This window comes from Agelaius tricolor, unplaced genomic scaffold (assembly GCF_023055355.1).
Source record: "Agelaius tricolor isolate 1412-34295 unplaced genomic scaffold, bAgeTri1.0.p SCAF_85, whole genome shotgun sequence".
Taxonomy (NCBI): domain Eukaryota; kingdom Metazoa; phylum Chordata; class Aves; order Passeriformes; family Icteridae; genus Agelaius; species Agelaius tricolor.
The window spans coordinates 104,052-131,601 of NW_027269345.1; the positions used below are offsets into that span (position 1 = coordinate 104,052).

At 53.5% G+C, this 27,550-nt stretch overlaps 3 protein-coding genes across 3 annotated transcripts in view; 1 reads left to right on the forward strand and 2 right to left on the reverse strand.

Annotated features, from left to right (window-relative positions):
- Window positions 1–275: 275 nt before the first annotated feature.
- On the reverse strand, window positions 276–1,208 carry LOC139585590 (olfactory receptor 14J1-like). Its single transcript, XM_071418383.1, has one exon. The coding sequence runs from the start codon at window positions 1,206–1,208 to the stop codon at window positions 276–278; it is 933 nt and encodes a 310-aa protein (XP_071274484.1).
- A 7,367-nt stretch (window positions 1,209–8,575) lies between these two features.
- Window positions 8,576–27,550, reverse strand: part of LOC139585581 (zinc finger protein 436-like) — a 47,254-nt gene continuing 28,279 nt past the window's right edge. The window contains exon 4 of the mRNA XM_071418374.1: window positions 8,576–8,886. Within this exon, the coding sequence (XP_071274475.1) occupies window positions 8,576–8,886 (311 nt within the window). The remainder of the gene's footprint in view (window positions 8,887–27,550) is intronic.
- On the forward strand, window positions 14,034–26,509 carry ZNF132 (zinc finger protein 132). The gene is made up of 3 exons (XM_071418407.1): window positions 14,034–14,085; window positions 14,272–14,967; window positions 25,863–26,509. Exons 1-3 carry the CDS (start codon window positions 14,034–14,036, stop codon window positions 26,507–26,509), a joined length of 1,395 nt encoding a protein of 464 aa, XP_071274508.1.

Sequence of the window (27,550 nt, forward strand, 5' to 3'; positions counted from 1 at the left end):
TGCTGCAGCTCCAGAGAAGGGAACACAAGGGGATCACTGCAGAAAACTTTGCTGGGAGATCCTTTACTTCCTTTAAATACAGAAAGAGGACAGCCCCTCATTTACACAGTCTGTGGCCACAGGGAAGGTGGAGAGAAACAAAATGAGAAATGGCACAAGGAATGACATTTCTTTGTGGACAATATGAAAAAAACTAAAACAAAGGAAAGAAATCTCCAAAATGAAACCAACAAGAAGTATCACCAACAAGTGATTTGCAGAAATTTTCCAGCAGTTTAATGTTCCTGAAAGCATCCAGTCATCAGTCTCCTCACTGCAGCCTTGAGCTCCTGGTTCCTCAGGCTGTAGATGAGAGGGTTCAGGGCTGGAGGCACCACAGAGTACAGAACTGATACTGCCAGATCCAGGGATGGGGATGAGATGGATGGCGGTTTCAGGTGAGCAAATATGGCACTGCTGAGGAACAGGGAGACCACGGCCAGGTGAGGGAGGCAGGTGGAAAAGGCTTTGTGCCGTCCCTGCTCAGAGGGGATCCTCAGCACGACTCTGAAGATCTGCACATAGGAGAAAACCATGAACACAAAACAGCCAAATAGTAAGCAGGCACTAACTGCAACTAGCCCATGTTCCCTGAGGTAGGAATGTGAGCAGGAAAGCTTGAGGATCTGTGGGATTTCACAGAAAAACTGGCCCAGGGCATTGCCATGGCACAGGGGCAGAGAAAATGTATTGGCTGTGTGCAGCAGTGAATAGAGAAAGGCACAGCCCCAGGCAGCTGCTGCCATGTGGGCACAAGCTCTGCTGCCCAGGAAGGTCCCGTAGTGCAGGGGTTTGCAGATGGACACGTGGCGGTCGTAGCACATGATGGTCAGGAGGAAAAACTCTGCTGAGATGAAGAAGAGAAAGAAAAAGAGCTGTGCAGCACATCCAGTGTAGGAGATGTTGCTGGTGTCCCAGAGGGAATTGTGCATGGCTTTGGGGACAGTGGTGCAGATGGAGCCCAGGTCAGTAAGGGCCAGGTTGAGCAGGAAGAAGAACATGGGCGTGTGCAGGTGGTGGCCGCAGGCTACGGCGCTGATGATGAGGCCGTTGCCCAGGAGGGCAGCCAGGGAGATGCCCAGCAAGAGGCAGAAGTGCAGGAGCTGCAGCTGCCGTGTGTCTGCCAATGCCAGCAGGAGGAAGTGCCTGATGCAGCTGCTGTTGGACATTTCCAGTGTATTGGCATGGGGATCTGTAAGAAAAGTAATCATGGAATAGTTGGGTTTGGAGAGGACTTGAAATATCCCAGCACAGCCTGGGGGCACTTTCCCCCCACTGCCTGCCCAGGGCTCTGCTGCCTGGAGCTGTCCCTGCCAGCAGCTGCTTCCCTGTGCCCAGGGCTGGGCCCTGCCAGTGATGCCAGAGCCCAGCCCAGCCCTGGGGGCTCAGCTCTGCCCTGCAGAGCCCTCCCAGCTCAGGCACTGCCCAGGGGCAGCTCTGGCTCTGCAGGCTCTGATGGCAACGTCAGAGCAACCCTGAGGAGGCTGGAGAAGCAACACTGATGCTGCCTCTAAGGGCTGATTTCTGTCACTGCCCAATTTATTCAGATCTGAGAGAAAATTTTTTCATTTTTCTCAGCTTTAACTGAGAGATGAATATCTATCTGCAATTTCCCATCCAGGAAACCCAGAGCAGTAGATTAAAAAAGCAGGATTTTCCCTTTTATGCAGCCCCTGACTCACTGTGCTCCCTGTATAATCTACTTGGAAATGTTCTGACGTTCAATGCCATGCTGGGAGCAGTCCTTGAACAATGCAGCATCCTCCCCACACAAGAAGAACACTTCCAGCCTCACCAGCTTTCTCCTGCCAGCCAGATCTTGTCCCCCAGTGCTGGGAGCAGCTGCCAGGGCTGGCTGAGAGCTGTCCCTGGCAGGCAGCAGAGTCCCTGCCCCAGCACAGCGCCCTGGGCTGCAGGACCCTGCTCTGCAGGACAGCCCTGGGCACCCCTGGCTGCTCTGCACAAGAGACAAGCAGAGAATGTACTCACAGGCTCTGCAGGCATTGGCATGTTCCAGCTTGAGGAGATGGCTCCAGGAGCTGCAGCTGCATTGTCCTGCAGCCAGAGGTTCCTGTGCCAAGGGCTGGCAGTGATTGTGCCCCAGGCGCTTCTCAGCCCCTTCCCAGCCCTGCCTGATTGAAGCTCTCTGTGCCTCTGTGCTGTGCCCGGGCTGGCTGCAGGCAGTGCCCCAGCCCTGCTGGGCTGGCACAAGAGCTGCTCATCAAGAGAAATGTGCTTTTGAAGCTCTTCTTGGTGACCAGGAGCTGCCTCTGTGCCAGGAGCCCAGCCCAGCTCAGCAGCACAGACACAGCACAAGGACTTTAATCAGCCTCTGGGGCTTTGTGCTCAGGCCCTGGACATCAGTCCCTGAGAGGCAGCTGAAGAAACTTCTCCAGACCTCCAAGGCAGAATCCAACTCCAAAGTTTCTTGGACTTTTAATGGGTCCCAGAGAGGGACACGACTGAGCAAGTGTCCCCAGGCCCCAGGCAGAGCAGAGAACTGCAGGCAGTGATGACAGGTGGGGTCAAAGAGAAGCCAAGTCTTGGTGCCCTGGGGCACAGCAGGGTCTGTGCCAGCAAGGGCTGGGAGGAGACACCTTGTCCTGAGGGCCTGGGGCCTCCTGGCCCAGCCCCAGCCAGGCTGGGCACTGTCAGCCCCTTGTGCTGCCCTCAGCATCCCCCCCTAGCCCACATCCCAGTGGCCTCAAGGATCTGCTGCAAGGAGTCCCTGGGGAGCCTTGCTCAGCAATGGCCCTGGGGGCTCCTGAATGCTCCCTGCAGGGACTGCAGGTTTTTCAAAGCACTTTGGGTTTGGCTTTTGCCTTGGAGTCTCTGAGAGGTTTGTGCAATCCTGGCCTCCAATTATCTGCTGTAATTAGTCCCTGGAGAGGCTTTGTCAGTAACAACACTCAGTGGGGCTCATTAATGCTTCAGGGTACTTCAGTTATTTGAAGGTACTTGGGGTTTCCCTTTTGATACAGACTCTGTGAGAGGTTTGTGCAATCATGGCCCCAATTATCTGCTTTAATGAGTCCCTTGAGAGCTTTGTGCTGACACTCAGTGCTGCTCAGTAATGCTTTGAGGTTCTCAAATTTTTAAGGTAGTTTGGAATTTCCTTTCCACATTGAGACTCTCAGAGGTTTTTGGCCAATCCTGGCCTCCAATTCTCTCCTCTAAGGAGTCCATGAGGAGCCTGTGTTGGGGATGGACCTCAGCTGGACCCATTCATGCTTTGAGACACTTTGGGGTTTTCTTCTGACTTTGACTCCTGGCAAGGTTTGTGCAATCTCCTCTCAGGCCCTGAGGTTCAAGGGCTCAGCTCCAAATGCACCACAGGGCTCATCAGGATGCAGCAAGTCCTGACAAACCATGGCTCTGCCTTGATTTCCCTCTGCTCTAATGCAGTGTATCAGGAATGTATCTGGAGTGATTTTGGTTTGTTAATTTGAGATTTCTCAGCCAATTCATCTATTAGTTCAGTGGGATCAGTGTTGGCTAATTACCATTGCACTCCCTGGAATATATTTACTCATTTCCTGCTGTGAGACAGGATTAGGAGAAGGGCAAAGTAGGCTCAAAATTTTAAAAGTGTATATAGAAAAGTTTATTACCAGTAAATAGAAGAAAGAGTAATAAGAACCTGAACACTTCTCCTCTCCCTACAACCTTTTCTTTCTTACTGACAATGCAAGGAGACAAAATCTGAAATTTTCAGTCAGTTTACACCATCTAGAACAGTCTTTCTTCAGTTCACTTAGGGAGAGGAGTCTCTCTTTCATGCTATGGAGACTTCTCCATAAGAAAAAAGTTCACTTGTGGCTCTCAATTGCCATGAATAGCAGCTGCCCGGAAAATCTGCAATTGTGAAATCCCTTCCATTTTTCACAGCTTTTCCCACAGCTGTGGGGAATGTCAACTTACGGGGTATGAGTTTAAAGATGAGCTGTTGAAGAGCAAAGATTCTCTTCATCTATTTCTGAAATCATCTTCATCTCTGACAACAGAGATCTTCTTCTTCTCTCCATGAGGGCACAGGATGTCAGCACTCTTCTCTCTTTCTCTGTTTAAACTTCTCATGGGATCACAGCTACTTCAACATTTGCTTTCTTTAGCATGGAGGTTTTTGCAGAACAAGTCATCTCCCCATATTTTAAATGGATTATAGAGAAAAAGAGAGTCTGATATATTAATTACATCCTTCCCCATAGCTTGACAAGAGGATTTCACCCCAAGATCAAGGCATCTCCTCATCCCTCCCATCTGGGACTCAACTTCCCCTTCACTGACCTCGGTGTCTTCATGTTGCTCCTCTGTGTGCCTGCACTTTGTCCTTTTCTCTCACTGGAGGGAGGATGGAAGCACTGAAAGAGTTCATATCTCACCCGGGGCCTGCAGATGGTTCCGTGACCCCGGTCGGGCTCGGTGCTGTTTTACGATGGAGGTTTCTGCAGCGGCTGCGCTGGGGCTGTGTCAGGATGGGCCGCGCTGGGGCAGGGCCAGGATCTCAGCAGCCAGGCCAGAGCACAGCAGCAGCACGGCCGGGGGCCGATGGCTTCTCCTGCCCCTGCCCGGGGCTTGCGGCTGAGCCCCAAGGGTGGCAGAATCTTGGCCGAGCCGGCCCGGCCCGGGGCTGCTCCTGGGGCCCAGCGGATCCTGGCCGGGCCCGGGCTGGCGGCGGGGCAGGGCTCAGCAGTGCCCAGATGTTCCCAACTGCAGCCATGGCCTGGCCCGGCCTCGGCCCCGCGGCCTCCCCTGCCCTGCCCGGCAGCCGATGGGGCCTGGCGGGGTCCCTGGGAAGGGGCCCGGCCCCACGGCAGGAGCCGCCCAGCCCGGCCTGGCTGAGATGGGTCGGGTCAGCCTTGTTACCTCTGTGCCAGACAGAAGGGAAAGAGACCCTCCCAGGCTTTCCCGTCTTTAACATGTGTCTTCACAGAGGCGTGTACAGTTTCCTTAGTGGTTTAACAGATTGTCAATTCTCAAAGATAATTACTGATTGGGTTTTTTGTCAGACACGGAGGAAACTCCTAGCAGCTTCTCTTAGGACATCACTTCCATGATGCAAAACCAATACAACTGCACAGAGCACAGAGCTCCTTTGTCCATATGGAGTGCTCATGTGCCCGAGGCCTCAAAACCCCTCCTTGGGAGATCTCTGGGCCCTACCCAAGGTGTTTTCAAATGAAAACATTCAGCTCAGTGTCTAAGAAAATCACCAGAGGACAGGGCCAGCCTGACCTTTCTGTCCTGGCTACTTTTGTCTGGGAGCAATCCTTGGAAATAAGGAAATTGGGAGGCCAAATGCTAATTTTTGTCTATGGCTCTTGGACATGAAAACCGGTTCTTTTCCGTAGGAATGAAGGAACAGAGCCAGTGTTTCAGGGGCAGATGAGAGGTGGCCACCAGAGGCCAAGGCCAGCCAGAGCTGGCAGGTTTTTTTCTGGGAGATACCATTGCATTAAGGAAATTTTTAGGGAGAGTACCAAGTTTGGCAATGGGCATCTGTCACAATCTGCTCATACAAGTGGGGGTCGTGATGGTTCATTAACTGATCTCAGAGTGCAAAAACAACACGAAGGGGATTTCAGTATTAATCAAATAAATGCACCTTTTATTGAGTGCCCACAGCAAATGCAATAGAAGGATTTAGAAAGAAGATAAAGGATAGAGAGAGAGAGAAAGAGAGGGGGGGGAATATAGCTACCAAACAGAGAGACTAAATCCTCATGTGGTCCAGCCAATAGATCTGTCTTGTCACGTCAGGGAGAATCTCAAAGTCTTGGTTAACTCAGGGGTCTATTATAGTCCTCTGCTGAGGGGGGAACAGGTAAAAGACAATGAAGAATAAGTCTCTTGAAAACGGGTACAGACAGTCCATGTTCCAAAACAGGATAAGTCAATCTCAGCAGTGAGTGAGAGCAATTGTTTTCTTGGTCCAATGACCACACCTGGGCAAACATCTCACTTCAATCAGGCTAACCCCTCCCCATGTTAGGGTTCTAGGGGTCTCAGTCTCAGTCCTTGGGAGGGGGCTTCAATCTCTGTCCATCACGGTGGTCATGAAGCAGATGAAGGATTTTCCATGGGGGACCACCAAAGTTACCCCAGAAAGTTCATTTGGCCAAGAGGTGGGGAAATTCATGGGCTATTGTCATGAAGCAGGTGCCAGCATATAGGGCGAGCTGCTCCTTTGCCAGCCCCCTGCTCGAAGCAGCAACCATGGCAGCACTGTAAACACACCTGCAAACAATCCCTTGGTGAGCATCCACTGCAGCCAGGCCAGAGCTCCAGTCAGGGTCCTCAGGGTCCCGGTCTCTGTCCTTGGGACAGTTGTGAGGCAAATGAGGGAACTTCAGACCTCTCTTACAGCATCTGAAAAGCCAGATGGTTCTTTCCCATAGCAAGGAGAGCATGGAGCCCCAGTGCTCCAGGAGCTGATGAGAGGCAGCCCTTGACATCAGCCAGACCTGTCAGGTGGCCCCTGGGAGGCCAAGCCAGCCAGACCTGTTCCATCTTCCCTCGGTTCCTTGGGGCCTCACAGTGTCCCAATGGTCCCTCGCTTCCCTGAGGCCCTGAGGTGCCATAATGCCCCCTTGGTGACACCAGGCCCTGAAGGGTCCCAATGGTCTCCATGGTTCCATCAGGCCCCACAGAGCCATAATGGTCTCTGGGTTCCATGAAGCCCCGCTGTGTCACCATGGCCCCTTCGTTCCATGGGCTCCAGTGGTGCCACAAGGATCCCCTTGGTTCCATGAGGTCCCCACAGTGTCCCAGTGATCTCCATGGGAAGGGAAGAACCCAGCCCCAGTGTTGCAGGGGCACCCACCAGAGGCCAAGGCCAGCCAGACTTGATGGTACTGGCAGGCTGTGCCTGGGAGCAACCCTTTGATATATGGAATTTTAGAGGTGGAATCCCAATTTCAGACATGGACACCTGGAAGAGAAGGATGGTTCTTTTCCATAGGAAAGAAAGCACGAAACACTGATCCAACAGTGAGATTTGGGGATCTGTGGGGGCTATTGGGGATCCTTTTTGCACCTCATGACCCAACAGGAGCGTCTCTAATAAACTTTGCCTGAAGCTCCCACTGTGGCCATGACAGGAACCCCTGTGAGTGTCTGGGACATCCCGGCTCTTTGGCAGCCTGGAGACTCCTGGGATGTCACTGTGGAGCCCCTGTGAGTGCCTGTGACAGATGGGTGCCTTTGCAGCCCAAGGTGCCCTGGGATGTCAGCATGGAATGGCTGTGACTGCCTCTGACCACAGGGCTCTTTACCATCCCCAGAAAGCCCTGGGAGGTCTCCATGGAGCCCCTGTCTCTGCGTGTGACATTCCAGCTCTGGAACAGCCTGGAGACTCTTGGAAAGATCCCATGGAGCCCCTCTGAGGGCCTGTGACAAATCTGATCCTTAGCAGGCAACCATCACCAGCCCCCTGTTGCTATGGTCAGTTTCCATGGTAACCATCACCAGCCCCCTGTTGCTATGCTCAGTCCCTTGGCAGCTCCATGGAGACCCCATGCGAGGGGTGGTTGCCATGGACACCAGCTCAGGCCTGCAGCCAGAATTTTTTTGCCATGGCAACCATTTCCAGTCCCATCCCCAGGCTCATGGGATCCCAGAGCCACAGAACTGGCGGAGCTGGGAGGGACCCACCAGGATCCTCCAGTCCAACTGCTGACTCTGCACAGGACACCCCAACAATGCCAGCCTGGGCCTGGCAGCGCTGGCCGAACGCTGCTGGAGCTCAGAGAGCCCTGGAGCTGGGACCCTTCCCTGGGGAGCCTGGCCAGGGCCCCAGCAGCCTCTGGGCAAAAACCTTTTCCTGACATCCAACCTGAGCCTGCCCCAACACAGCTGCAGCCGTTCCCTCCACTCCTGTCCCTGGGCACCAGAGGGAAGAGGTTCCCACAGCCCCAGCTAGGGACCCACTCCCAAGGCTGCTGCCATGGCCACCAGGGCTGGCACCAGCTGGGATGCTCAGTTTCCATGGGCCGGGCTTCAGGAATGGGATTTCCCAATTTCCTGCCCCCACTAAAACCGCGCTGCCCTTGCTGCCCTCCCGCCTGCCATGGAAAGCACAAAAGGCAAAGATCCGGGGCTGGGATAGGAACAATTTATTGGGAACAGCAACGAGATAAGGAACAAATGGAACAGAAACAAAATTGATAACAGAAGGGATCAATAAAACTGTTTACAGGGAAAACTACAACATCAACTACTGGTTCTACCCAGTTTCGTATTTCCCCTCCCTGGAAAGGACACCCTTCTCCTCAGGGAGAGAGAGTCCCTTTCCTGCCCCTGGCAATGTTCTGAGGTGGGAGTGAATGGAATCACATGGCCATGGCCAGACCCTCATGTTCTTCATTCCACACCATGTCATTGACAGGGGCAGGAAAAGGTACAGGCGTCTTCCTCACATGGATCACAGGGAACATGGATCACCCGGGCTCTTTCCAACATGGGTTTTCCCATGGGGGTTGAAGCTGGAGCTGGGCACAAAGCTCCTCCTGCACTTGGGGCTTTTGCAGGGCGTCTCTTACCGGTGACTCCGTTGGTGTCTTGTCAAGTTAGAGCTGAAAGTGAAGCTCTTCCCACACTTGGGACACTCGTAGGGCCTCTCCCCAGTGTGGATGCGTTGGTGCCTGATGAGTTCTGAGCTGCAGCTGCAGCCCTTCCCACACTCCCCACACTCGTAGGGCCATTCCCCAGTGTGGATCATCTGGTGGCGGATCAGGTGGGAGCTCTTCCTGAAGCTCTTCCCACACGCCAAGCACTTGTAGGGCTTCTCCCCATCATGAAGCTGCTCATGGGCCACCAGCTCTGAGCTCTGGCTGAAGCCCTGTCCACCTTCCTGGCTCAGGGTGGGTCTTTCCTCCTCAGAGCACCCTGGGCTGGCTTTGTAGCCCCTCTTCCGGTACAATCTCTGGGGATTTTCCTCCCTGTTGGATTCCTCCACTCTGGAATCACTCAAAACAGCCTCTTCCATGAGGTTCTGCTGTGGGGATTTGTCCTCCCTGGTCTCCATCCTCAGCTTCTTCCCTGGGGGAGGAAGGACAAGGAGATTATGGGATTTGCCTCCGTGCCACAGGGAAGGGAAAGGAGATCCCCCCAGAGCATCCCCGGCACGATGGGGTTGGCAGCAGGGTTGTCCTGCAGCTGGGGGCCGTGCTGGGCTGGGAGATGGAGCAGGAGAGAGGGGGAAAGGGGCACTGACTTCCTCCTCACCTGCCTGGGGCTCCTGGGGCATCTTCCTCTTCCTCACAGCCTCCTCCTCCATCTGGCCAAGAACTGAAATGGGAAATTCTCTTTTAGGAGGAAAACAAAGGATGAGCACACTGGATTTTGTACTGATTTGAAGGAAAAGCTGGGGAGGGTCTAAACCAGGAGTACAATTTAATATGAAAATTTCGATCACGGCAATGATACAGAAACGCTGCCTTAAACTGACAGAGTCAGGATATAACCTGACACCCTGTTGCTGGTCAGGGTGGTGGCAGCAGTCCCATTAAATGGTGGCTGCAGTCCTGTTGGAGTGATGAACGTGATTCTGTCCAAGCAGTGATCCTGTAGAAGGGTCTGGTCTTCCTCTGGAGGTCCAGAGGTGGTTCTGGAGCTCTTGTCCTCTGGGAATCCAGTAGGCAAGCTGCTCCTGGTGTTGCAAGGCTCAGCTTATATCCAGGTAGGAGTGCTTGGATCCTCCCCCTGGGCGGAGCATCCCACAATGGGATGATGGAATTTTATCAGTACTGCAGTGACACACAATGGCCCATTCGCAGAAGATATCTCCCCTGGAGGGCGTTATCAGGGCTGAGTCATGGAAGAGATAAAGAACACTGCCCCGCCTGTTTATAGCAGTTGATGAAGATGGCGATTGAAAACATGCATTGGGTTCCATCTTACACTGCAACCTGAAACAGTGGGGGAATCCCTGCTCAGGGGGTGAACACCACCCCCCTTACCCAAACTGGCTCAGGTGTAAAACCTCCACCCCGGGAAGGCCACACACACAGGGGACAATGTCACACTTGGCCCACTCCAGGGGAGATCTCTGTCCCTCTCAGTCCCTGGCTGTCCCCCCTTTTCTTTTTCACAGGCCGGGGGCTTTGCCAAATCTAAGAATATTTTTTTTCTTTGTCCCTGTCACCTTTGTGACATCTAAACAGAGCTTTCCCTTCCTTTTCATACTCTTTTCATAAAAGAGGTATCACAATGTATTGGGCCGAATTTCCACTTTTCTTTTATCAGAATGTGCCAGCAGCTGAGCTGGAGCTCTGCAGGACCAATGGATTTTGGAATTGCCACAGAATTGCTTCTACTGTCAGTTTATTAAATTTTGTAATTTGTTCTCGTTTCCACCACAAGTTACTTGTGGGAAGAGTAAATTCAAGGCATTTTCTGTAGGCTTAAGTTTGATTTTTGTCAAGAAACAACTTCACTTTGTCCAGTGCCCAGGGAATGCTCAAGGGGTCACTGAGCCTCTCAGACTGGGGGATGCTTGAGAGGGGCTTGGGAGGGTTTGTCCCCATCCCTGTCACCCCAGGCCATTCCCCAGGGGTGTCCCTGTCCCTGTCACCCCAGGCCATTCCCCAGGGTTGTCGCTATCCCTGTCACCCCAGGCCATTCCCCAGGGGTATCCCTGTCCCTGTCACCCCAGGCCATTCCCCAGGGGTGTCCCTGTCCCTGTCACCCCAGGCCATTCCCCAGGGGTCTCCATCATTCTCACCCCAGGGAATGCCTGGGGGGTCTCCCTCCCTCTCACCCCTGTGCCAGGGGGTGCTCGGGGCAGTCTCTGTCCCTCTCAGCCCAGGGGATGCTCGGGGCTCTCTGTCCCCTGGCCCTGGGGGGTGTTCAGGGGGTCTCCATCCCTCTGGCCTCAGGCAATGCCTGTGCAGGGCTGGGCACCAGGGGCTCTGTGTCCCTCTCACCGCTGAGGCTGCTCAGGGCTGGGGGGGCTCTGCCACCTTCTCACCCCTGGGGAGGCCGGGGGGGTCTCTGTCCCTCTCAGCCCTGCTGTGACCCCACCCAAACATCATCGGGGGCACAGGGACAGAGACACCCCCAAAGCCCCAGAAAAGCTGAACCTGGGATTTGGTTTGGGGCTGAGGATTTAGGAAGGGGCTGGAATTGGGGCTGGGCTTGGAGCTGGGGCTGAGATTTGGATTAGAGCTGGGATTGGGGTTAAGACTAGAAATGGAATTGGCTTTAGGGCTGGGGTTGGGATTGGGTCTGGGGCTAGATGAGTGTGGGGCTAGGATAAGATTAAATTCAGAACTGTGAGTGTGTCTGAACATGCAGTGAGATTGAGACCAGGATCAGGGTCAGGTTTGGGACTGAGCTCACCCAGAGCAGGACATGGGGGATGTCACTGCAGGATGGTTTGGGGAAAATCCTGGTTTCAGGAAAAACAGGGTGTGAATGCCTTTTTTTGGGGATTTCTCTTGCCCAAGTCCATCTCTAGAAGTCACCTGATGTCCATAAAAACCTCCAAAAATCAAGACTTAATTAAAAAAAGCCACCAGGAGTGTCCTATGTCCAGTCTCATCCCTCCAGGGTTCTGGTGTTCCCCCATCTCAGGGCTGCTGGGGATCCTCAAGGGTCCCCAGGACCCCTCTCCAGGGTCCTGCTTAGGGATGCTGGGGGGTTTTGGGGTCCCCTTCTCCAGCCTCACCCCAGTTCAGCCACTTGGGTGTCCCCCCTCTTCCCACCACCCTGGCCTCGTATGGGGCAAATTTGGGAGAAAAACTCCAAAAGAGTTTCCTCTAGAAAGCAGATTTAAGAAGCCCCTCCCCCAACCAGATTGGGAAAAGATTTCCTTGGAAAAAAGTGGAAAAAACGTTTATTTACCAGGCAAAGCATTCACCAGCACAAACAAAGAACAATATTGAACAATAAAACCTCTTGCCACTCCAAAAGAGATGACAAACACAGAAAGTCCCTCTGTGGGCTGTAGCTCAGCTCACTCAGTCTCTTATCAGTCTCTTATCAGTCTCTTATCAGTCCCTCCAGTGCTGGAAATGCCGCGGCCCAGGCCAGGCCCAGTGGGCCACAGGTGCGAGCTGCTGGTGGTGTTCTGTGTGTTCAGTGCAGAGCAGGTTCCAACAGCCCCAAAGAAAAAGAAAAATAACAGTCCAGGCAACTTCTCTGCCTCAGAGAGCTAAAAACTAACTAAAAGCAAAGGAGAGCTCTGTCCTGCCCTCTGTCCATCCATGAGCTGGAATGTGGAGGAGTGAGTGCAGTGTATGAAAACAAACTGCAGCTTCTTCGTCCTCCCCTTGGCTCTCAGAACCAGCCTTAAAGGTGCAGAACTCATTTCTGGGCTAAAGGGACCGATGGGGCACGAGCATCATGAAGTCACCCCAGGACACGCCCCTGTCAGGGTCAGGGGGTCCCGTCCCCGCCTCATCTCCGGGCTGCCGGGGGTGCCCCAGCTCCGGTGTCGCCCCTTCCCCTCTCCCCGCCCCGGGGGTCCCCCGTTCCACAGCCCCGGCTCTCACGGGGATCCCCAAAACCAATGTCCCGCCCCGTCGGTACCGGGCCATCCCCACGTGGACCCCCCGGGACCCTCCCGAGGGGCGATCGCGGCTCCTCTGCCCCCAAAAAAGCTCCTCTTAGGGAGCCTGGAGATATCCAGGGCTCGAGTCCGGGATCTGCCGGCTCCAAACACTCTCCAAAAAAATCCTCCCGGAGACCCCTGGCTGGAGTTATTTGGGAATTTAGCTACTTGAGCTGCGCTTCTTGTAGGACTTTTAGCAGCCTTGTGTTCCTCACCTTGGAGTAAATGAACTTTGTCAGTCACGCTGATATAATTTGCTCCCTCTTCTCCAGTGATTTTAACAAACTTTTCAAGGAAGGACAACAAAATATTTTCTTTTTCACTGGCCACCCACAACAGCCATTTTCCCCATCAGTTCTTCCATAAGTTCCCCAGGAGGAAGGAGGGACTGTTTCCAAGAGTTCTTCCAGAAAGAGCCACAACCTCCTCAGAGGAGGGAACCATGCTGTTGTCAAGAGCACTTGGGGTGAGACAAGAGTGCCCTGAACTCACTGTGCAAAAATAATGTTACAATCTGGTTAGGCAAATTGTTAGAGAAATGCCTCTGCCCCAGTTAAGGTGCTAACGAGACCAAATCCAAAGTGGATTTTATTGAACACTAAATGTGACGGATGAGAGAGAGAGATGGAAAGAAAAAGAAAAGAGGAGACAGCAAGGGAATGATGGAACAGAGACCTGCCCTGGGGCAGGGCAAGTGTGACATTGTCCCCTGTGTGTGTGGCCTTCCCAGGGTGGGGGTTTTAAACCTGAGCCAGTTTGGGTAAGGGGGGTGGTGTTCACCCCCTGAGCAGGGATTCCCCCACTATTTCAGGTTGCAATGTAAGATGGAACCCAATGCATGTTTTCAATCCCCATCTTCATCAACTGCTATAAACAGGTGGGGCAGTGTTCTTTATCTCTTCCATGACTCAGGCCTGATAACATCCTCCAGGGGAGATATCTTCTGCGAATGGGCCATTGTGTGTCACTGCAGGACTGATAAAATTCCATCATCCCATTGTGGGATGCTCCGCCCAGGGGGAGGATCCAAGCATTCCTACCTGCATATAAGCTGAGCCTTGCAACACCAGGAGCAGCTTGCCTGCTGGATTCCCAGAGGACAAGAGCTCCAGAACCACCACTGGACCTTCAGAGGAAGACCAGACCCTTCTACAGGATCACTGCTTGGACAGAATCACATTCATCACTCCAACAGGACTGCAGCCACCATTTAATGGGACTGCTGCCACCACCCTGAGCAGCAGGGTGTCAGGTTATATCCTGACTCTGTCAGTTTAAGGCAGTATTTCTGTATCATTGCCTTGATCGAAATTTTCTTATTAAATCGTAATTCTGAATTAGAATCTCCCCCAGGTTTGCCTTCAAACCAGTACAAAAGACAATGTGTGCTCCCTTTGTTTTCTTCCCAAAACAGAATTTCCCATCTCCAAACTGTTGCCAGATGGAGGAGGAGGCTGCAAGGAAGAGGAAGGAGCCCCGGGACACCCTGGCAGGTGAGGAGGAAGTCAGTGCCCCTTTGCCTCTCTCTCCTGCTCCATCTCCCAGCCCAGCACAGCCCCTGGCTGCAGGACAACCCTGCTGCCAACCCTGTCCTGCCAGGGATGCTCTGGCGGGATCTCCTTCCCCTTCCCTGTGGCACGGAGGCAAATCCCATCCTCTCCTTATCCTTCCTCCCCCAGGGAAGAAGCTGAGGATGGAGACCAGGGAGGAAAAATCTCCACGGCAGAACCTCATGGAAGAGGCTGTTTTGAGCAACTCTAGTGCACAGGAATCCAACAGGGAAGAAAAGCAACAGAGATCCCAGAGGAGGAGGGGCTGCAAACCCAGCCCAGGGTGCTCTGAGGAGGAAAGACCCACCCTGAGCCAGGAAGGTGGACAGAGCTTCAGCCGGAGCTCAGAGCTGGTGGTCCATGGGCAGCTTCATGATGGGGAGAAGCCCCACAAGTGCTTGGAGTGTGGGAAGAGCTTCAGGAAGAGCAGCACCCTGATCCGCCACCAGATGATCCACACTGGGGAATGGCCCTACGAGTGTGGGGAGTGTGGGAAGGGCTTCAGCTGCAGCTCTGCCCTCATCATCCACCAACGCATCCACACTGGGGAGAGGCCCTACAAGTGTCCCCAGTGTCAGAATAGGTTTCAGACACGCTCCAATTACCTCTGCCACCAGCGCATTCATACAGAGGAGAGGCCCTTCCGCTGCCCTGAGTGCGGGAAGGGCTTCAAGCACAACTCCCACCTCATCATCCACCGGTGCATCCACACCGGGGAGAGGCCCTACGAGTGCCCCACCTGTGGGAAGAGGTTCCAGACCAGCAAAATTCTCTGCCTGAATGAGCAGAGTCACACCCAGGAGAGGCCCTTCTGCTGCCCTGATTGCAGGAAGCGATTCAAGAAAAAATCCACCTTCATCATCCACCGGCGCATCCACACTGGGGAGAGGCCCTACAAGTGTCCCACTTCATGGGAAGAGCTTCTCCATGAGCTCGAATTTGACCAGAAACCAATGGAGTCGCCAGTAAGGGAAGTTCTGCGAGTGCCCCAGCTGCAGGAAGAGCTTCATGCACCACTCCAGCTTCTTTTTCCATTGGAGGTCCCACGTTGGGAAGAGCCCTGGGGATCCATTTTCCCTGTAATCCATGCTGGGAAGACAGCTGTCAATTTTCCTGCCCCTCCCAATGACCTGATGTGGCATTGAAAAATATAAGGGTCTGGCCATGGCCCTGTCATGACATTCACTCCCACCTCAGGTCATTGCCAGGGGCAGGAAAGGGACTCTCCCTCTCTCTCTCTCTTTCTCTCTCTCCCTGAGGAGAAGGGTGTCCTTTCCAGGCAGGGGGAAATACATGGCCAGGAAGACCCAGTGAGTTGTGTTTTAGTTTTCCCTTTAAAAATTTTATTTATCCCTTCTGTTATCAATATTGTTTCTGTTCCTGTTTGTGCCTTATCTTGTTGCTGTTCCCAATAAATTGTTCTTCTCCCAGCCCCGGATCTTTGCCTTTTGTGCTTTCCATGGGAGGCGGGAGGGCAGCGAGGGCAGCGCGGTTTTAGCGGGAGCAGGAAATTGGGGAATCCCATTCCTGAAGCCCGGCCCATGGAAACCGAGCATCCCAGCTGGTGCCAGCCCTGGTGGCCATGGCAGCAGCCTTGGGAGTGGGTCCCTGGCTGGGGCTGTGGGAACCTCTTCCCTCTGGTGCCCAGGGACAGGAGTGGAGGGAACAGCTGCAGCTGAGTCGGGGCAGGCTCAGGTTGGATGTCAGGAAAAGGTTTTTCCCCAGAGGCTGCTGGGGCCATGGCCAGGCTCCCCAGGGAAGGGTCCCAGCTCCAGGGCTCTCTGAGCTCCAGCAGCGTTTGGCCAGCGCTGCCAGGCCCAGGCTGGCATTGTTGGGGTGTCCTGTGCAGGGTCAGCAGTTGGACTGGAGGATCCTGATGGGATCCACCCAGGGACTCCACCCTTTTCTACAGGAGCCCTGCTGCAACAGACCCACACCTGACACTGCAGGAGGACTGCAGCCACAATTCCAATTGGATTGCTACCAACAGCCTGACCAACAGGGTGGCAGGTTGGGTTCTGGTTCTGTCATTGCTGTTTTAGTTTACTGCATTGTTTATTTTCTCCTTTTATTTTCTTCCCCAATAAAGAACTGTTATTTCCTGCTCCTATATTTTTTGCCTGAGAGCCCCTTAATTTAAAATTTATAGCAATTTGGAGGTGGGGGGGGGGGGGGCGTTATATTCTCCAATTCAGGGGAGGTTCCTGCCTTCCTTAGCAGGCACCTGTCTTTCCAAACCAAGACAGCAGGACAGAAGGCACTTTGATTCCTTTTGTCCCAAGTTTCTCCTGAGTTCATGACTTCAGATGAACTGGAATGGTCCCGACAGCACAAAAGCAGCCACAACGAGCAGGATCAAACCCCCAGGTCACCATTAAATGCACTCAATCCACACCTTCCAGAGCCCAGCAGCAATTCCTGCCTGTGCCCCCAGCTCTGGCTCAGCCTGAGGGGCATCGCTCTGGTGTGTGCGGGGCCGGCTCCTGCAGGACACAGCGCTGGGAGCCGCTCTGTGTCCCGCAGCTTCAGCATCTCAGGCACCGCTCCACAGCTGCGGGGCTGTGCCACCACTGTTCCATGGCTGGAGTTCCTGTGCCACCACTGTTCCATGGCCATAGTTCCTGTGCCACCACTGTTCCATGGCTGTAGTTCCTGTGCCACCACTGTTCCATGGCTGTAGCTCCTGTGCCACCACTGTTCCGCCTTTTCCATGCTCACTCCACTGCTGCTCCAAAGCTGTGCTGTGCTGTTTCAGCACGGTTCCTCTGCTCCTGCACCACTGCTCCACTGCTGCTCCAACACTGCTCATCTCCCCCTGTTCCACTGCTCCTTCTCTGCTCCTCCCCTGCTCCCCTGGTGTTCCACGGCTGCTGCTTCTGTTCTAGTGCTGCTGCCACAGCTGCAGTGTCACAGAGAGGGGAAGATTTGGGCAGCAACCACTGTGGTGTCACAGAGACCGGGACAATGGGGCTGCCACAGCTGTGGTGTCACAGAGAGGGGAACGCTGGGGCTGCCACAGCTGTGGTGTCACAGTGAGGGAAATGTTGGGGTGGCTGCTGCTGTAGTCATAGAAGGGAACACTGTGGCTGCCAGTGCTTTGTTGTCATAGAGAGGAGAACATTGGGGCTTCCACTGCCCCCAGTGATGTCATAGAGAGGACAACATTGGGGCTGCCATCCTTGTGAGCTCAAAGACAGGGTAACCTTGGGGCTGCTACCCCTGGTTTCTCATGGAGAGGCTAATCTTGGGGCTGCCACCGCTGTGGTGTCATAAAGAAGTCAATGTTGGGACTGCCAATGCAGTGGTGTCACAGACAGGGGAATGTGTGGGGAGTCACTGCTGGGGTATCACAGACAGGGGAGCATTTGGGGCTGCCACCCTTGTGGTGTCACAGAGAGGGGAATGTTGGGGCTGCCACTGTGGTGCTGTCATAGAGAGGAGAATGCTGGGGGTGCCACCTCTGTGGTGTCACAGAGAGGGGGACGAGGACTGGCACAGCTGTGTTGTCACAGAGACAGGAACAGTGGGGCTGCAACCACTGTGGTGTCATAGAGAGGGGAACATTGTGGCTTTCACCATTGTGGTGTCACAGAGAAGGGATTTAGGGCTGCCACAGCTGTGGTGTCACAGAGAGTGGAAGGTCAGGATTGCCTCCGATGTGGTGTCACAGAGAGGGGGACACTGGGGCAGCCATTGCTGTGATGTCACAGAGAGGGGAATTTTAGGGCTGCCACCTCTGTTCTGTCACAGGGAGGGGAACAATGGAATTGCCACCCTTGTTGTGTGACAGACAGGGGAACATTTGAATTGTCACTGCTGTGGTGTCACAGAGAGGGGGACATGCTCCTGCCACAGCTGTGGTGTCACAGAGTGGGGAACACTGTGGCTGCCACCCCTGTGGTGTCACAGACAGGGGAATGCTCGATCTTGAAGTGCTGTGGTATCATAGAGAGGGGAACGTTGGTGTTGCCACTGCTGTTGTGTCACAGACATGGGAACACTGCCAAACCTGCCCTGGTGCTGTGCCCACTGCAGTGCTGCTCCTCTGTGACACTGCAGGGCCTCCTGGGGACATTGTTCACACTCTGGAGACTCATGGGACTATAGGAGCCCTGTGACACTCCGGGGTCTTGTAGAATCCATGGAACCAAGAGGAGACTGTGAAACTCTGGGGCTTCATGGAACCATCCATTGTGATACCTCAGGGCCTCATGCTTCCCAGGAATCCTTGTGACTCTACAGGACTAAATGGAACCAAGGGGACATTGTGACACTGTGGAGTTCATGGAACTGAGGGGATGCCCTGAGACTTTGGTGCCTGAAGATGCTCAGGAGCCGTTGTGACCCTGTGGCTTGTGGAACCAAAGGGACACTGTGACACTGTGGGGTCTCATGGAATCCAGAGGCCCTTGTGACTCAGTGAGGACAGTTGGAACCAAGGATCCATTGAGATATGTCAGGGCCTTGTGTTGTCCAGGGATCCTTGTGACATTGTGGGGCCTCATGGAACCAAAGGGAGCCTGGGACACTGTGTGATCTCAGGGAACCAAGGGGACTCAGAGACACTGTGGGGCCTCCTGGTTCTCAGTCACTTCTGACACTTGTGTCCGTCTACAAAGAGGCAAAGCTGGGCAGCCTGAGCCTGTTGATCGAGAATATTTGCATCTCCATGGGAGGATGTTCCTGCCAGCTGTGGTGCTTTGTGTTCTCTCTGCTCTCTGGGGGAATTGCATCCTACAGGAGACCCCAACTACTCCTGTAGCTGACACCACAGGGCCTGCTGTGGGGTGGGAGCAGAGGCATCTTTCACTCCATCATGTTGCTCAGAGCCCATCCAAGCAGGAACGTTTCCAAGGATGGAGCATTCACTGGCTCTCCACCAAGGCTAACGGTGAAAGCAGGGTGCTGGGGGAGGCAGCAGGGAGAGCAGAGGCTGTGCTGGGTGAGCGAGGGAAGAGAATGAGTGCAGAAGGCACAGCCCACCAGGAGGCCACCAGGCAGATCCGTGGAGCCTCCCCAGGTGAGGGTGACCTGCCCGGGGAGTGCCCTGCTGCCCCTGGGACTGTGCTGCCACCCCCGGTGGAGGTGTTTGCCCAGCAGGATGTCCCCTGGTCACCCAGGGCTGTGCCGCTGCCCCAGGCGGGAGGGCGCTGCCAGCTGAGTGTGCCGTCCCTGGGGTCAGTGGTGGAGGCGCCCCGAGCAGCCTGGCTGTGTTAAATGAGCACCCTGCAGCCCCTCTGTGCCCTGCCCTGGCTGCCAAGACACCTGAAAGGACTGGCTGCTGTGCTGCTGTGCCCGCTGCTGCCCCTTGTTCTGCCCTGCTGGCAGAAACTGCCGCAACCGCCCAAGCCCAGCGCGGGTTGTCAATGGAGAGCGCTGCTGCTGATCCAGAGGGTGGAGAGACGTCATGCTGCAGAGCCACATTGAACAGGCACTCTGCCACTCTGCTGTGCCCTGCTGCCGCAGCTGGAACCCCAGAAGCAGCACTTGGTAGCAGCAGGGAGGCGCTTTGCCACTGCAGCCGCTGCAAGGCACCCAGCCGCCACCACTGTGAGATGCCTTGCTCCTGCAGGACAGTGCCTGGCCATGGAGCAGGGTTTGCTGCCCCTCCACCAGGCCCTGCCACGCCAGCTGAGATCTCAGAAGCGGTGCCCGGCCCCTGCAAGATTCCAGCTCCTCTGTGCCATGCTGCTGCCCCTGTAGCCATCTCTGCCTGCGCTGGAACCCCCTCTCTGTGCTTTGCTGTGACTGAAAGCGCCCCTACAGCTGTGCCCAGCCACGGCGAGACAGTGCCCGGCCCCGGCGGGAGAGCGCCCTGGCACTGTGAGGGGGTGCCTGGCTGCAGAGCCATTCCTGGCTGCTATGGAGCTGCCCGTGCCTGTTGCCAAGCTGTACCTGGCTGCTGTGAGACTCCCAGCTGCTGTGGAACACCTGGCTATGATCAAGCCGTATCTGTCGCTCCATGCCCTGCTGTCAACTGCTGGGAAAAGGCGTCGACTGAGCAGTTCATGCAGGGGAGGGTCCCCGGCGGGGGTCCCTGGGCCAGTGCCCCACCTTGTCCAGCACCCAGCAGCCAGCTTAGAACTGGTGCAAACCAGGGGAATCTGACTGTTTAATTAAAACAAAGCATCCCAAAGGCCTGAGGTGGGTGATGATGCGATGGGATTGCTGCCCAGTGCTCTGAATGTCAAAGTGAAGAAATTCAGTGAAGTGCAGGCAAAAGGCGGGAGCGACTGTGATTCTCTTAAGGCAGTTTTTGAGAGTATAGTTACAAACTGGGCATTGCTGCAGTGATTGCACCTCCTCATGGTCCTGCTGGAAACCCTGTGTAATGGAACCCAGTCGATCTCTGCCCCAGCACAGAGGTGGTGGGGATGGCCAGTTCAACGTCCTCCTGTTGAAATGTCATCCTCCTGAAACAAACAGTAAGAGCTGGGTGGCTCTTTGCCCAAGATCTGACTCCAGGATTTTAAAGTGGGCAAAAGATTGCTATGTCCTTGCTCTGTCCTTCTTATTCTACCTCTCCTAAACTTGTGGCAAATTTACTCTCCGGAGCCATAAAATGGGGAACCATTTTAAAACAAAACCTCTAAACATAACTAGGTGACCTGGTGTCCCAGGGTCTACAACTGGACACCTTCTCTCAATTTTGCAAGGTAAACCTGGTGTTTTGATTTTCTAAACACCAGCTAGACCTGTTGTCTAAAAACTGGGTAGACCTAGTGTTGAAAAATTTACCATCTCACCACCCCAGTATGTGAACTGGCTTCTCTGGTGAACTCTGAGTTTTCTAGATTGGACTTGTTTATGAATAACTTTGAATGTGTTCATTTTCCCACAAGCTGGGAGGGTTTGAGCAGGCTGCCTGAGGTCTATGAACAGTTTGCACCACGGCCAAGTGTGGGACTGAAGATCTGCCTTCCGAGGAACTGTGAATCGTTTGTGCTCGACAACAGGTAGAAAAACAGCAATTGTGAGACTGAGGGCACACCAGAAACATCACCTGCTGAGCCGGAGAACGACACCAAGCCGGCGACATCCCCAGCTCAGACAGAGAACCACGGGGAACAGACACTGGAAGACATCCTTACTGTGACTGTTCCTGATAACAAATCCACCTTGTCCTTGCTGTGGTACCCGGGTGAACTGTGTGTTGGGCTTGATTGAAGACCTGAGGGTAGCCCACGGGATAAGGAGGGTTTGTTTTCTGTGTGCTCAATGTGGAAAAGAGAAGAGTAATTCTCATGGTATTGTTTGTCACTTTGGTAAATGCAGGGGAGCAGCAGAAATGGCTCCAGGCAGGGAGTGGATATATGAGGAATGCAGCAGAGACTTCAAGATGAAAATTGCTCTGGGACAACACAAAAGATTGGCACATTCATTGGTTAGAAATCAGGAAAGGGTTGCTGTTTTCCACCCAAAAGAGACTTCCAACCCAGGAGCCCACCAAAAATGCTGGACTAAAGAGGAAGAACTACTGGTAAGATTGGAGGCTCAGTTTGAGGGCAACAAAAGCATCAATAAACTCATTGCAGGACACACATCACATGCAAAACAGCTGAACAAATCAGGGACTAAAGGAGATTGCTGCCCAGGAAACCAGCTGAGGATGTAGATAAGGAACCTGGCATGAGTCATGAAACCAGGAGAGCAGCTGGGGGCCTGCGAATGGACTTGGACAAAGATCTTGGGAGGAGTCAGATGCCTGGGAGAGCAGCTGCTGGAAGGAAAACAGATCCCAAGATGAGTCACCACCCTGATAAAGATAACAACAGCTGGGAAACAGCAAGTGACAGAGGGAGGGGGAGCTGCAGGCCCATTATCTCAGAACCCTCAGTGAATGGCTATCAGCTGGGACAATTCACACCTTCCTGTGGATATCCAAGCACTTAATAGATGATAAGGAGATGTAATCAACAATCAATCAGCACAGGAATGCTTTTGATGCCTTGAATTAATCAGCCAGATAAGAACAGCAACCCAAGATAAGAGAAAAATGGGGAGCCAGGAAAAAGGACCAATAAGACCTTTTCAAAAGTGGATGAAAAGAAGAACAGTTAAGAAAGGTCATTTTCTTTGCTTCTAAGACCTGTTCCATCTAGATAGGGAAAAACTTGCTAAAATTATCCTGAATGACAAAGAGTGTTTGTCCTGTGAAATCCCACCCATCGAACTTTATTCAGTTTTTAAAGCCTGATGGGAAACACCTGGAACATTTGATAGCCTTGGGAACTTCCAAATTGTGGGAGATTAGGGACTGGCCCCAAGATATCGCATTGTTATGGGCAGACAGAAGCCCTCCCCTTTACCGTTACTTAGCCCCACGTGTTGTTGACCATTAACCGCTGTTATAAATGACCCTGCCTAACCGTTAATAAACGCCAGTTACCGTCCACCACATTGGTGTATGCATGTGCTTGTTCCGTGTGGCAAAGGCGCTGCCACCGAGCCGTCCTCGACCTGGGATGCCACGCCCCAAGCGGCGGCAACACCAAATTAATGGGAAAGCCAACATTAGTGCTTTCAGAGACTTAATTATGGCAAAAGAAATTGAGAAAAATGTGCAGGAGATGAGCAAAAACTCGGCTCCCAGTCCAGGATTCCTCTAAGAGACATCAAGAAGATGGATCCAGAGTACTCCTGGAGCATGGAGATCTTCAGCTTATGGTTAACATCAGGAAAAATCCCAGACATGGGGAGGGGTTGCAGGACTGTTTTGATTCCTAAGTCAACCAAAGCAGGGCACCTAAAGGACATTAACAACTGGAGACCCATCCTGATCGGTTCCATCTTGCTAAGACTGTCCTCCAGGATTTTAACAGCCAAACTCACCAAGGCTTGCCCCCTCAACCCAAGGCAAAGAGGCTTTATAAGGGCAGTGGAATGCTCCGAAAACCTGAAACTCCTGCAAACTAGAATTCAGTCCGCAAAAGGAGAACACAAACCCCTGGCTGTTGTATTTGTGGACATGGCCAAGGCTTTTGACACCGCAAGCCAGCAGCACGTTCTACATGCCCTACAGGAAAGGGAGGTAGATCCCCACTTCATCAATCTGGTGAGCAATACTGTGAAAAATGTTTTTGTGATTTGTGTCAATCAGCAATGGAATCAGCAAATGCTTTTATCTGCTGTGTGGAAAATGGATGCATTCTTTGGGATAGATCCAAAGAAGGCTTATGAAACTTTCTATAGCCAAATAAAGCTTTGAACTAGGGGAAGTATGGTAAAGTAAAGAGATGAGGTAGCAAGATGACTGATGCTTAGAATAAAATAGAGGATGTTGTGGTTAAGCTAAGGGGACTGCACTGCGACTAAATGCTTATGTGTAATAAAAAGCTTAACAAAATCATGTAGCAGACAGCGGTGAAGGGGCCTCGCTCCAGACAAGCACAAGAAGGACAGGAAGCCAACAACCACCTGGAAAAATGATGAAATTGCTTATTCCAGCTGATTGATATTTACTCATTTCTACTAAACAAGCACACTGGAAACTGCTTTTTTATGCTTAAAAACAGTATATATATATACTTTACTGAATTTGTAAGTGGTGTGTGCCGTGAGTGGAGCGGTGACTCCCCAGCCAACCAGCGCTGCTTGCTGGCCTTCTTTAAAATAAAAGATATAGAAATAAAATTCACATTGACTATTGAAATTTTATGTATTAGTATGATCCTTGTCACATGGCAGCACTCCCAGTATGGTCCCAGAATAATCCCAGTTACTTTCAAGCACTCCCAGGATGGTCCCGGTTGCCTCCAGCTAGATCAACCCAGTCAGTCCCAGTATGATGCCATTTGCTCCCAGTGTGCTCCCAGTTGCTCCCAGTCACCCCCAGTCCAGGGACGATGTGCATGGTGTGTTCCCAGTCACTCTCAGACAATGCCAGGGTTAATCCAGTCAGTCCCAGTATGATCCAGTGATGACCCCGGTGTGGTCCCAGTTGCTGCCTGTAGGAACCACTTGTGCCCCACATGGTTCCAGTTGCTCCCTTTCACCCTGACTTTTGTTCCAGTGTTTCCCAGTCTTTCCCAGTGTATCCCAGTTCCTTCCAGCATATTCCCAGCCACTCCCAGCATGATCCCAGTAGAAGCCCAGTTGTTTCCAATGACCCCCAGCATGCACCCAGTCACTCCCAGTTCCCCCACATGCTCCTGGCATGATCCCAGTTGCTTACAGCTGCTCCTGCTCACCCAGAGCATGATCCCACTTGCTCCCAGTATATCCCATTTGCCTCCAACAGGGTCACAATTGCACCCGGCAGGCTCCTACTCAGTTCCAGTATGATCCTGGTATGATGTGAGTACAAATGCAGTGCAATCCCAGTCACTGCCCATTTGATCCCAGTATGATCCCAGTACAGCTCAGTCCCTCCCACTGAAGCCACTCCTGGGATCTCCCAGCCCTCTCTGCATTCACCCCTTCCGGATCTCCTGGGAGGAACCGCAAGGGCTGGAAGTCTGCAGCCAGGGTCCCCAACAAGGCCCAGTTTGGATGAAGAAGGAGAGCAAGAAGGGAGGGAAGTAAGAGAAGGAGGTTGGCTTAGGAAGAAAAAGGAGGAGGAGAGAGGGAAGATGAGGAGTGGGAGGAAGAGGAGGGACAAAGGAGGATCAGGGAAAGGAGAAGGAACCATGATGTTGAGCACTCCCTGAATTCACAGGCTGTGGGATCATCACCCATCTGTTAGAACTGGAGCATTTATCTTCTGTTAATTGGGCAGTTTTCTTTATCTCTTCCACAACCAATCCATCCTCTGGGAAATATCTTCTCTTAATGGGCCATTGAGTGTCACTGCATGACTGATAAAAACCACATCATCCCATTGTGAGATGCTCCGCCCAGGGGGAGGAGCCAAGCATTCGTACCTGGATATAACCGCATCCTTGGGACACCACATCAGCCTCTTCCCACTGGATTCTCAGAGAAGCAGCTTTCTTCTCCACAGGATTCCCAGAGGAAGACCAGGCCCAACACCACCACCACTGGACCTTCAGAGGAAAACTCCACCCTTCTACAGGATCCTAACAGAACCACATCTGTCACTGCAGGAGCTCTGCAGCCACCATTTCAAAGGACTGCTACCAGCAGCCTGACCCGCAGGGTGTCACGTCGTATTCTGATCTGGTGAGTGGGGTATTTTTGTAAAACGACATTTGTATTTTTAAGATTTTCCTAGTTCAATAACTGTTATTCCTATTCCCATACTTTTGAGATACCCTTAATTTCAAAATTCTAGTAATTTGGAGGGAGGGGGTTTACATTTTCCATTTCAAGGGAGGCTCTTGCCTTCCTTAGCAGACACCTGTCTGTTCAAACTGACACAATGTCCCAGGACACCCAGGCAGGTGAGGAGGAAGTCAGTGCTCCTTTCCCCCTCACTCCTGCTCCATCTCCCAGCCCAGCATGGCCCCCAGCTGCAGGACAGCCCCTCTGCCAATGCCGTCCTGCTGGGGAATCACTGGGGGGATCTCCTTCCCCTTCCCTGGGGCACAGAGGCAAATCCCATCCTGACCTTGTCCTTCGTCCTCCAAACAAGAAGCTGAGGATGGTGACCAGGGAGGACAAATCCCTGCAGCAGAACCTCATGGAAGAGGCCATTTTGAGCAGCTCTACTGTGCAGGAATCCAATGGGGAGGAAAAGTCCCAGAGGTCCCTCAGGAGGAGGGACACCAAACTCAGCCCAGGGTGCTCTGAGGAGGAAAGACCCACCCTGAGCCAGGAAGGTGGACAGAGCTTCAGCCAGGGCTCAGAGCTGGTGGTGCATGAACAGCTTCACGATGGGGAGAAGCCCTACAAGTGCTTGGCGTGTGGGAAGAGCTTTAGCCGGAGCAACACCCTGATCCGCCACCAGATGATCCACACTGGGGAATGGGCCTACGAGTGTGGGGAGTGTGGGAAGGGCTTCAGCTGCAGCTCTGACCTGAGTGTCCACCAGATGATCCACACTGGGGAGAGGCCCTATGAGTGTCCTGAGTGTCAGAAGAGGTTTCAGACCAGCTCCAATCTTCTGCTGCACCAGCGGATTCACACCGAGGAGAGGCCCTTCCGCTGCCCTGAGTGCGGGAAGGGCTTCAAGCACAACTTCCACCTCATCAGCCATCAGTGCATCCACACTGGGGAGAGGCCCTATGAGTGTCCTGAGTGTGGGAAGAGGTTTTGGACCAGCTCCCAGCTCCTTGTGCATGAGCGGATTCACACCCAGGAGAGGCCATTACGCTGCCCTGACTGCGGGAAGGGCTTCAAGCAAAACTCCCACCTCATCACCCACCGGTACATCCACACCGGGGAGAAACCCTACGAGTGTGGGGAATGTGGGATGAGCTTCAGCCGTAACTCTCACTTGAGCAGACACCAACGGAAGCACCAGTGAGGGAAGCCCTGCAAATGCCCCAACTGCAGGAAGAGCTTTGTGCACTGCTCCAGCATCATCCCCCATTGGAGGTCCCACGTTGGAAAGAGCCCTGGTTATCTACGTTCCCTGTGATCCATGCTGGGAAGACACCTGTCCCTTTTCCTGCCCCTGCCAATGACATGATGTGGGTCCAAGGTTATGAGGGTCTGGCCATGGCTGTGTCATTACATTCACTCCTACTTCAGGTCATTGCCAGGGGCAGGAAAGAGACTCTCTCTGTCTGCCGTGAGGAGAAGGGCGTCCTTTCCAGGCAGGGGGAAATACATGGCTGGGAAGAGACAGTCGATGGTGTTGTAGTTTTCCCTGTAAATAGTTTTTCTTATCCCTTCTGTTATCCATGTTGTTGTTGTTCCTGTTTGTTCCATATCTGGTTGCTGTTCCCAATACATTGTTCTTATCCCAGCCCGGGATCTTTGCCTTTTGTGCTTTCCATGGGAGGTGGGAGGGCAGCGAGCAGCAGCACGGTTTTAGCGGGAGCAGGAAATTGGGGAATCCCATTCCTAAACCCCAGCCCATGGAGACCGAGCATCCCAGCTGGTGCCAGCCCTGGTGGCCATGGCAGCAGCCTTGGGAGCGGGTCCCTGGCTGGGGCTGTGGGAACCTCTTCCCTCTGGTGTTCAGGGACAGGAGTGGAGGGAAGGGCTGCAGCTGAGTCGGGGCAGGCTCAGGTTGGATGTCAGGAAAAGGTTTTTGCCCAGAGGCTGCTGGGGCCCTGGCCAGGCTCCCCAGGGAAGGGTCCCGGCTCCAGGGCTCTCTGAGCTCCAGCAGCGTTTGGCCAGCGCTGCCAGGCCCAGGCTGGCATTGTTGGGGTGTCCTGTACAGGGCCAGCAGGTGGACTGGTGGATCCTGATGGGTCCCTCCCAGCTCAGCCAATTCTGTGGCTCTGGGATCCCATGAGCCTGGGGATGGGACTGGAAATGGTTGCCATGGCAACAGAACTCTGGCTGCAGGCCTGAGCTGGTGTCCATGGCAACCACCCCTGGCATGGGGTCTCCATGG

Excerpts from the sequence above, each read along its gene's own strand:
- LOC139585590 (XM_071418383.1), bottom strand. The coding sequence starts at position 1,208 with ATGTCCAACAGCAGCTGCATCAGGCACTTCCTCCTGCTGGCATTGGCA.
- ZNF132 (XM_071418407.1), top strand. The coding sequence starts at position 14,034 with ATGGAGGAGGAGGCTGCAAGGAAGAGGAAGGAGCCCCGGGACACCCTG. Across the intron at positions 14,086-14,271 it reads GCCCCGGGACACCCTGGCAG|GGAAGAAGCTGAGGATGGAG; the intron begins GTGAGGAGGAAG and ends TTCCTCCCCCAG. Across the intron at positions 14,968-25,862 it reads GCCCTTCTGCTGCCCTGATT|GTGGACAGAGCTTCAGCCAG; the intron begins GCAGGAAGCGAT and ends TGAGCCAGGAAG.